The sequence below is a fragment of the Stegastes partitus genome, unplaced genomic scaffold (assembly GCF_000690725.1).
Source record: "Stegastes partitus isolate 25-593 unplaced genomic scaffold, Stegastes_partitus-1.0.2 Scaffold159, whole genome shotgun sequence".
NCBI classification, from domain to species: Eukaryota; Metazoa; Chordata; class Actinopteri; family Pomacentridae; genus Stegastes; species Stegastes partitus.
In genome coordinates this window covers 86,686-97,767 of record NW_007577890.1, presented here as the reverse complement: position 1 = coordinate 97,767, position 11,082 = coordinate 86,686, and the positions used below count along the sequence as shown (strand labels likewise).

Below are 11,082 nucleotides of genomic sequence, written 5' to 3'. Positions count from 1 at the left end.
TTTCTAGGCTCTTATGCTGTGTACTGTGCTTTTATCTATGTTTTGTGCAGTTTTTGCAATTTTGTGTCTGTATTTTATTAATGTTAAAGCACTTTGTGACTTTTGTCTGGGAAAAGCGCTTTATAAATAAATTTTACTTACTTACTTACTTACTTACATCATGGGAATCCCCCGGCAGTCAAAGCTATAGCAGCATAACTAAGGGACAGTTCAGGTGATCCTGAGCAGCTCTAACTATCAGTTTTATCAAAGATGAACGTTTTAAGCATAACCTTAAAAGTAGAGAGAGTGTCTGCCTTCAGAACCCAAACTGGGAGCTGATTCCACAACAGAGGAGCTGATAACTGAAGGCTCTGCCTCCCATTCTGCTTCTGGAAACTCTGGAACCGCAAGCAGACCTGCAGTCTGAGAGCGAAGGGCTCTGTTAGGATGATACGGTACAGTAAGGCCTTTATGGAGCTGGTCATTAAGAGTTTTATATGTTAAAAGCAGGTGTTTAAATTCTATCCTGGATTTTACAGGGAGCCACTGAAGAGAAACTAATACAGGAGAAATATGATCTCTTTGGACACAAGGAATTTAACATGGTGAATGAAATTGTGGTACACAGCAATAACAAGAAAAGCAATAAGTATAGAAATCTAAATCTAAGAAATTCTCAATAAAATAATATATGTAAAAGAGAAGTATAAAAGTACTGTGTAAATAGAAAGTGCTGTGAAGGAGACACAAACGTGCCTAAACCAGAGTAATAAATTAGAAAACAGTTTAAATTACAATATTACACATGAAATTGAAGAATTGCATATGTAATGATAATGCACAGAGGTAGTGCAACAGGAGTCTTTAGTGATTTAGTGACTGACTCTTCATGAGGGATATGGTAGGGATATGTTTTAGCAGCTCCTGTGGCAGGTTGAACTTCTTCAGCTGGCGGAGGAAGTACAGTCTCTGTTGGGCCTTTTTCACCACAGAGTCTATGTGGGTCTCCCATCTCAGGTCCTGGGAGATGATCGTGCCCAGGAACCTGAAGGACTCCACAGTGGCCACAGTGCTGTTCAGGATGGTGACGGGGAGGGATGCAGGGGGGTTCCTCCGAAAGTCCACTGTCATCTCCACTGTTTTGAGCGTGTTCAGCTCCAAGTTGTTGTGACTGCACCAGACAGCCAGCTGCTCCGCCTCCTCTTTGTAAGCAGACTCATCACCGTCCTGGATGAGCCCAATAACAGTGGTATCGTCTGCAAACTTCAGGAGTCTCAAGGAGGGGTGTGAGGAGGTGCAGTCATTGGTATACAGGGAGAAGAGCAGTGGGGAGAGAACACATCCCTGGGGGGCGCCAGTGCGGATGGTGGAGATGCTGGATGTGAAGTTGCCCAACCTCAGCAGCTGCTGTCTGTCAGAAAGATAGAGATCGACTGAAGGGGGGGATAGTTTGGAGAAGATCCAGGTATTGATGGCTGTGTCGGGAGATGGTTGGTGCAGGTGTGGGGTGTCAAGTCCTTTTCAAACCTGCAGTAGAACTGGTTCAGGTCGTCAGCCAGTTGTTGGCCCCCTACAGAGGTGGGGGTGGTGGCTTGTAGTTGGTGGTGTTCTTCAGGCCTTTCCACACTGATGTAGGGTTGTTTGCTGAAAGATGGCTCTTCAGCTTCTCAGAGTAGCTCCTCTTAGCTCCTCTGATCTCCTTTGTCAGTGTTTCTGGCCTGGTTGAACAACACTTTGTCCCCACTCCTGTAGGCCTCTTCTTTTGCCTGACGCAGCTGTCTACAAGTACATTTCAAAATAAAACTCCAAATATTTTAACCACAATGAATTTGGGTCCTTTACAGACCCTGGTGGCGTAGACTAGTTGTGGCGATGTGAAATGTCACATCACCGGCAGGGAAGGACCCTGAGCTGGTGCAGGAGGTGGAGCGATACCGGCTAGATATAGTTGGGCTCCCCACCATGCTCAGCAAGGGTTCTGGAACCAAACTCCTAGAGAGGGGTTGGACTGTCTCCTTGTCTGGAATTGCACCGCACAGCAGCTCAGAGTATTCAGTCTTTTCCAAGCGAAGGAGTTTAAGAATCTCAGTATCTTGTTCATGAGTGATGGGAAACTGGAATGTGAGGTGGACGGGCAGCTTGTTGTGGCATCAGCAGTATTGCAGGCATTATACCAGATCGTCTCGGTGAAGAAGGAGCTAAGACGCATGGCAAAGCTCTCGATTTATTCGAACGAAGAACATTCGAGTGAGAAAGGGCCATTCCTGCTTCTCTGGATCTTGTGCCACACAGCTCACAGAGAAACTTCCCCATACGCCAAGTTTACAAATGTGCTATGCAAACTTGACCACTTTGGGATAGCAGAGCAAACTGTAAGCATGCTTACAGCCTGTACACATGTCAATTACCCTGTAAACATTCAGTGTCACATTATGCATGTAATCCAGGTGTTATGAAAAAAAATGAATTGGTGTAACTTTAGAATAATTGTACAGCTCTACAAAAAATAGACAGATGTCTAATTGTTTGGGTAAATGTGACAATTATTTAAGCATATTTTAAAATGTTTTAAAATTTTGTTTTAAAACTGAATCCTGTTTACCTTTCATTGTACAGGAAAAGTAAGCCTTTTAAAAATAATAATATAAAGGCAGACACAGTTCTGTATAGAGTCCCAATCACAAAGCTGTCAGGTTTTACATTCGCCATTTATTTTGAGTTAGTATGTCACAGGGTCAGTCATGATGAGCTCTGCAGGAGTTCTAAGGGGGAAAAAACTGATGCACATTAAAACTCACCACCACAGAGATGGTTTAAGATCTTTACAGTAAGTTAAAAAATAAAATAGAGTTGTGTTGATGTCCAGCAACAATAATCGAGAGAGACAGGATAATGTTGCTGAAGTCTGGGCTGGTTGGACATGGAAAATGGCCATTTTATACAAGCTAGAGCTATGTGACATGCAAAACAGTTGCAAAAGGTGGTGACAGCAATTTCTCGATTCTTCCCTTTTTAAATTTTAAAAAAATATATCATATCACAAATACATCCAACTGTGCCAGTGTTAGGAAAAAGTAGAGATCAGTGCCAGAGCTGGTGCAAAGCAGAAATGAAGGGCCTGTTTTGGTTCTTGTTCTTACCTAATGGCTTGAATACGAGTATTAAGAAACACAGCTCACAGATTACAACAAATGAATCTGTAGAGGAAGCTACACCATGGTTAGAGATTTAAGGGTAGTTGATTCTGCTTAGGGCTGCATGGTGGCTCAGGGGTTAGCACACTCGCCTCATAGCTAGAAGATTCCCAGTGAGGACACCAGGGATCTGCGTGCTGCATGTTCTGTGCAGCGTGGGTTCTCTCTGGGTTCTCCGGTTTCCTCCCACAGTCCAGAAACATGTGGAGGTTAATTAGTGATTCTAAATTGTCCGTAGGTGTGAATGTGAGTGTGCTTGGTTGTCTGTCCCTAAGTGTAGCCCTGTGATAGACTGGTTACCTGTCCAGGTGAGCCTGCCTTCACCCTGACTCAGCTGGGATAGGCTTCAGCCCCCTCTACCCCTCGCGACCCTAGTGAGGATTAAGGTGTATAGATGATGGATGGATGAAAATATTAAGATTGAAGAAGCACATTCCAGCCTTAGACAATGCCTTAATTAAGACCTGTGATGAAAATCACTGCAGTTTTTTTGCCAAAGCAAAAGGAAATTAAAGTTACTGATTGACTATTCTCTGTGATAAATACCAACAGACGAAATCAACTGCCCAATGTGTGTTCCATTAGCTGCAGTACTACCAGTGTAAAGCAGACTTTGCAGCAAATCAGTACCAAATATAAAAACTGGAAGATGCAGGAGTCAGCTGGGATAGGCTCAAGCCCCCCCGACCCTAGTGAGGATTAAGCGGTGTATAGAGGCACTTATTAATGTGTTACACTGGGCTGTATGTGTGCTTTTGTTAGGTGTTATTCTTTAATTTACAGACATATTGACAGGCCTGCTATTGAAAGGCAGTTTTACAGAATAAAAAACAAACTTAGTTAATGCTATCATGGTTCAGTGCTGCCTATGAAGAACAAATGTTGCGACCATTGCCAAAAAAAAAAGTGCACAGAAATAAAAGTGATGCCCTTTGAAAGATCAAATAGTGTATAGTTTTTAAGACAAAAAATCTTTTAGCAGTTTTCTTGAATCTGAAGAATCCAAAAACTAGTGTCAAGTAGACAGATGCTTAGAGTGAAGCCACAATAACCCACTATCATCTTCTATCATTTAGTCGCATAGATACACAAATAATCCTCCAAATTTAGGTATTTCTCAAAGGTATGCTCATAGAAGTTGCAAAAATGATGCTTAGCCAGGTTTATTCTAGTATTTTTGGGGCTAAAACAGAGGCAGTATAGGTTGCCGTGTTGAAGAAGCAAGAGCAGAAAGCAGGTTCCAGGTGAATTTGAGGTGACCGTTGCCTGAACTGGTCACCTCAGTCACCAACCGGCGATTGCTGGAAGAAGGATGCGCTGCTCTTTGAGATGCAAATTATATGTAAATCACACTCCTGGCCCCTGCCCTCAGACTCCTTCCTTCCACACCAAAACAGAAAGTTGTCATTGAAAACAGAGAACATTGAAACATGGTTGTTGTTGTTTTGTTTTTTTTTTTGAATTGACTGTAAAAAAAAAACAAAACAACAACCAAAAACTTTACTTTAAAAGCACAGATATGAAGAGAAAAATATTAAACTTGTAATTGAAAATCACATTAAAATACAAATAAAACAAATAATTTTGAATATCTGTGATTCACTTTTCAGTGGAAATTCTTTTTTAGAGACATTTTAGGACCATTACAATTTGTTTAATTACAAATATTTCAATTCCATTTTTTTTTTTCAATGCCAAATTTTATTTTCAATGACAATTTTATTTTCTTTTTTAAATGACAACCTACACTGTCTTCGTTTTAGCCCCATAGATATTCTGCTTATCCAGGTATTCTGCCTTGTTTGGCACAAAGACTTTCCTGTGAAAACCTTCCGAATATGTGCCTCAGTGTTCATTCTATGACTGACCTGCAACATTTTAAATCAAACGAGCGTGAGATGGTTCACAGTATGGGGCTTCTTAACTTGAGTGTTCAAGCCAGTGGCTCAGTCACTTTGCTTATCTAGCTCATCAAAGTTGGGGAAGTCAGGTGGAGTCTCTCCAACAGCACAAGCCTCAGTTCTTATCCCCACAACAGCAAAAAGGCAGGACAGGAAGAGTAGGTGGAAGTGCAGTAGCATAGAGAGGCCAGCTGTGTTTTCATTTCCCTCCGATCTCCTCAGGAGTGAAGCTGGAAATGACATCGCAGTGCTCCTCAGTCTGGCTGCTGGTGAAGTTGGGAATGTCAAGTGGCTCAAGGACCGACTGGAGGAGAGAAGGACATCAAAAAGTCATAGTTACCCTAAAGATACTGCATGCATTATGTGCACTATGTGCAGTCTTGCAATCTCACTACCTGTATTAAAGTCGTTGGCAGGCTAGTAGTTTATTTACTGTGCCTGTATTGACCCACACAGCTCAGGGATCAGCTGGCCATGCTATTGTCAGAATAGTACTGAGGGGAGTACTACAAAAGAAGTTTGACACAACCACGCTATCTTTCCATTTGGTGAGTCAAAAAAAAAACAACAGACAACCCCAGTCCAGGATAACAGATATCGGATTTCTTTGTTAATCAGGTTTTCTTCCAGGCTCTGTGCACATGCCCATAAAAGGGAGCATTTGACATGTCATGTGACTCATCTTGCTTTCTTCACTCAAGAGGAACTGGTTGTTATATTAGAGAGCTATGAAAAGTACAAGGACTTATTGCAGTAAAAAGCACGGTTACTGCAAATGATGCAGGAGAGGAATGCTGGTAGGAAACTGTTTATCATGTCAGTCAGTATATTTATGTTACTACTGAGTGACTCTGAATGCAGCAACGTATTTCTAATATGACAAGCTGCACGTTTGAGCTGGTAAACTTCAAACTTAATTCAAACAATTTGTAAGGTCTATACACATGTGGACAAAATTGTTGGTACCCCTCAGTTAATGAAAGAAAACCCACAATGGTCACAGAATAACTTGAATCTGACAAAAGTAATAATAAATAAAAATTCTATGAAAATTCACCAATGAAAATCAGACATTGCTTTTGAACCGTGGTTTAACAGAATTATTTAAAAAAAAATAAACTAATGAAACAGGCCTGGACAAAAATTATGGTACCCTTAACTTAATATTTTGTTGCACAACCTTTTGAGGCAATCACTGCAATCAAATGATTTCTCTAACTGTCAGTGAGACTTGTGCTCCTCTCAGCAGGTATTTTGGCCCACTCCTCACGAGCAGACTGCTCCAGTTGTCTCAGGTTTGAAGGGTGCCTTCTCCAGACAGCATGTTTCAGCTCCTTCCACCGATGTTCAATAGGATTTAGATCAGGGCTCATTGAAGGCCACTTCAGAATAGTCCAATGTTTTCCTCTTAGCCATTCTTGGGTGTTTTTAGCTGTGTGTTTTGGGTCTTTATCCTGTTGCCCAGACAGTGTGTTGCCCTGTGTGTAGCATACAGTGTGCCCTATTGGTCGTGTAGTGAATGTGCTGAACAGTGTTAGTCCTCACATGTGGCATCTGGTATCGGGGTTGCAGGCAGCTTTTGATTTTTTTGCGATGAAAGATGAGGATGTGTGCTACTGCAGTTATCACAGCGACCAGGACAACAGCAACCACCACAGCTACTATTATCCTTGTATGGGTTGAGTAACCTGGGAAAATGCAAGGTACAGACACACAAACAAGACAGACAGAAGCAGTTCAGAGGATTTATGAGCTTTGAAGCTTCCACTGATTCAAGTTAACAAAAAACATCACTACAACTTTAAACAACATTTAGGCTGCTTGTTTTGTATACTGGTTGCAGCAACATTAAAACTAATACAAGCAGGTCTATGTCTGAGAGGTTTTTATGGATGTGTTGTTGCTTTTTTTTCCTGTTTTTGCCGTGAATCTGAACTGCTACACATTTTTAGAGTGATTTTGTAATCCAACAGAGTGACTGATCCAAAAACAGAGATTTTCAGGAGAGTTATTCCTTTAGGTGTTAGTCAAAATACAACACAACACTATTGATCAAATTTTATAGTAAATTAATTTTAAGATAATTGATGCTCCAAAGAGAAGCTTGTTTCAGGTTCTGTCAAGTTTCGTAGTTCCTCATTAATCTTTATTCTATCACAATGGACATTTAGGGGCAATTTAAAAATTGGTGCATTTCAGGAAGCTTTACCATAATGAGTCATGCGGCACATGTTACATAAGTTCAGCAACAGTGGCCACAAACACTTTCTTACCTGCCTCAGGGATGAGCTCACACTGGATACAGCTTCTCGGTCCATGAGGGGTGTCGTAGCGAACATACTGCACTGCTACACAGTACCGCTGGCCCTGGTCCAGTTCACTGATAGTTTTTGAGGAACTAACATCTATATACGCCTGAAGAAGAGTGGAAAATATTTGTTTAGATAACATTAACACATGCACGGCAGGTCACACTACAGACTTTTCTTCAACTCAGACCGCTGAGCTGTAACACGGAGTCGCAGTTTACCAACTGCAGTTTAATATTTTGTCACATGCTGGTGATTCTCAGGTTAAGTCCTAACATTTTAGTTTCACTGTTTCAGAAATCAAAAATAAACTGGGAAGCGGGGGCAGGGATGTCTGGAATGACCTGCTGCATCTGTGACCCGAGCAGAAGAAAATGGATGGATGGATGGATGGACATCACTTGGTGTATTGTCTAGTTTCGCATAATTGACAAACATCGCATGTGTACTGCGGTGCTCTTGGGTATATTTGAATGCAGCCAAAAGGAAGCTTATTGGAAAAGTGACCTAGTGGCAGCTGGTAAAAAGTGGGAGGGTCCAGGGTGCACCGAGCTGCGCCCCGTGAGAAAATCTGCAGCTGCCAATCAGAGCCCAGGCCAAGGTCACATGATTGCGAAAAGTTTATCGAGCTACTTACACACTCATTTGGGACAGGACGTGTAAAAATTAGTCTTTTAGCACGCAGTAAAGACTCATCTAAAATCTGTTAATAATACAAATATTGTTAATATGGCAAAAGAATATGAACGATACTATTAATTTTATGATTATTTTGTTGTAATTAATTGAAATTTAATATTACGTATGAGAACTACTTTTTATCTGGTAATTAGTAGCGGGATGGTGCTCCTGCGTCCCGTATTGACCAGCCGCCACTGAAGTGACCTACGTCTGAATGCCATTACTTTAATGGACTGATGAAGCCAGCCATGTTCCATCCTATGTCTGAAAGGGGCTAAAAAAAACCCCATTCCTTACCATTCTAACAAGCAGCATTTATTGTTTTGGGTTGTGTTAAGAGATTTTTAATACCTACATTGATCACTGGCTTTTTTCAGATTAAAACAAAAATACTGGCACTCCTGGACAAGCTGCAATGATGTGGAAATGGGCGGTTTTAGTCAAGTTTTAGTAAAAAGCTCAGAAGACGATATGAAGCCACTGATGAAAGCAGCTTCAAATACAGGAGCAGGTATTAATGCAATGTGCTTAATGTCAAGTTCGAAAATGGTGCAATAAAAAAAGAGTCACTTTAGAAATTAAGAAAAATCCTTGCTTGGCTGACTCCACATGAAAATGAATCTTTTTCTCATGTTGGACCTTCTGTCAAAACTAAGCTGGCATCTGAGCTTGTTGACAAAGGTCTCCAGAGTTTATATTGTGAAGAAAATACAAAGGTGATAGCTGTCTGTCTTCCCCTTCCACTATCTGTGCTACCATTTTTAAAATCCTATTCGCTACAATCAACAATAACCCGCTGAACAGCAACCGACACATTGAAAATAGTTTTTACAAACATTTGGATTGTGCAATAAGACTGACCTGCTTGGTTCTTTTGACAAATTTCTGTCACAATCTATAAAGAAAATGTTTACAACATTTGCTGTCTACATGGGGACAACCTACCTGTTTGACCAAGGGCTATGTAAAAAGTTGAAATTTGCAAGCATGTTTTCCCTCCAAACAAGAGTTTAATAAACCTCCTTTGTAGAACACAAGGCAGGGCATTCGAAAAAGAACTACCAGGAAACATGTCGTCTCTACAACCAAACAGCCTTTTCAAGATTAGGCAGTACCAAGTGGAGACAGTTTGACAGAAGCTGTACATAAGAAATAACAACGTCACGTTGCATTCTTGTTAAACTGATAAGGATTCTCACCTCCAGTTGCTCTCCCTTGCCATAGTAAATCCTATGTTTTATTTGGCCTGCATAATCCGGAGCCAGACTGTGGTTCATGGTCAGCTGTACAGTCAGGGAGCCAGGCCGTGCAGTCAGACTGAAATCAGGGGTACAGGAGTCCCCTGCAAGAGTACAGAGGGTGTTGTCGATCAGGACCAATCTATGCCATTTGCAGTGTGTCAATATTCTCCCATGAGCAGCAACAACCTTGCAGACTTTTAAAAAATAATATTACAAAAACCTCAACTGTAACCTACAAATCACTCTAGAACAATTCTGATAAAGTCAGGAAAGATTTCTGTGGGTGTTTTCAGCTTTTTACACCATGTGGTGTACACTGTGGTTAGGCTGGTTAACAGCAGCAATCACATGATAGAAAATGCATGATAAAAAAGGCTATATTTTGGTTCAGTTTCTGCACCAGCTGCTGACCAGTGGAGGTGAGCCCCAAGTCAGTCATTTTTTCTGTGTCTAACTCATCACACCACTCACAATCAAGTCTGATTTACTCAGCTACAGCGATGTGATTGCCTTATGTGTTTCTACTTAGTGCTGTATGTAGTAAAGGAGAATCGCAAAAGATCTATGCATCAACAAAACTGCTGCCAACATAAGGCATCTTACCATGTCTGCTGCAGGCTTTGGCTGGTTTGGAGGTCTTCCCATGACTCTCTGCCGTCACACGCAGCATTACGCAGCCATGCTCTTCCTTAGCTTTGGTGAACGCTACATTACAGGAATTGAAAGCTATCTGGTGACAGTCTGGAACAACTATCCACTCATCAGTTTTATAGCTGGAACAAGGAACAGTATCAACACGATATGAGTCCAGAGTTTGTCATGATGGCAGTATCCTTCATTTATATGATGAAAGACATCACTGGTGGTACCGCTGATAGATTAATAAGTGATGGAAATAACTATCGACTGTTCACCATTTATTCATAAAATGCCCCAAAATTATATTAAATGACTATTTGACAAGCCAAATGACTCCCACAAGCCAAGGTGATGCCCTTAAGTCATGGTTAGTTCAATCCAGAGACCAAACTTATTCAGTTAACTACACATATAATAAAATAAAATAACAAAAAGGATAGAATTTTCACATTTAAGAAATTGCAACCAGCAAATCCAGCTTTAAAAAATGGCAAAAACAATTAACTATCCATCCATCTATTATCTGTACACCGCTTGATCCTGACTAGGGTTGTGGGGGACTGAAGTCTATCCCAGCTGACTCAGGGTGAAGGCAGGTTCACCTGGACAGGTAACCAGTCTATCACAGGGCTACACTTAGAGACAGACAACTAAGCACACTCACATTCACACCTACGGACAATTTTGAATCGGGGAGGACATGGAGACTCCACACAGAAAGATCAGGGTGTCCTCACCGGGACTTGAACCGGCAACCTTCTAGCTGCGAGGCGACGGTACTATCCACTGATCCACCAACAATTAACTAATCATTACTAATCAAAATAGTTGCACATTAATTTCCAGTATCAAAATAATCAATTAATCGATGCAGCTTTAAACATTACATAAAAATATCATGTGTTTTACCAGACAGAATGCTAGCTGTGAGCTTTGTCAAGAGAAATGTGTTTACAGATGACAACAAATGAAATCTTGAAACAGGGGAAAGAAATCACTGCCTTTAGGTTTCTTGTCTGTATACAGATTCCATCCATTTTCTATACACCGCTTAATCCTCATTAGGGTCGCGGGGGGGCTGGAGCCTATCCCAGCCGACTTAGGGCGAAGGCAGGGGACACCCTGGACAGGTCGC

General features: G+C 41.3%; 1 protein-coding gene across 1 annotated transcript; it reads right to left on the bottom strand.

Annotated features, from left to right (window-relative positions):
* Positions 1–5,260: 5,260 nt before the first annotated feature.
* On the bottom strand, positions 5,261–10,089 carry LOC103355603 (uncharacterized; the record flags this gene model as incomplete). Its single annotated transcript, XM_008279457.1, has 5 exons — positions 5,261–5,381; positions 6,623–6,765; positions 7,351–7,492; positions 9,267–9,409; positions 9,912–10,089. Coding segments are annotated over 5 exons (711 nt in total), but the record flags the coding sequence as incomplete, so codon positions are not given.
* Positions 10,090–11,082: the final 993 nt, after the last annotated feature.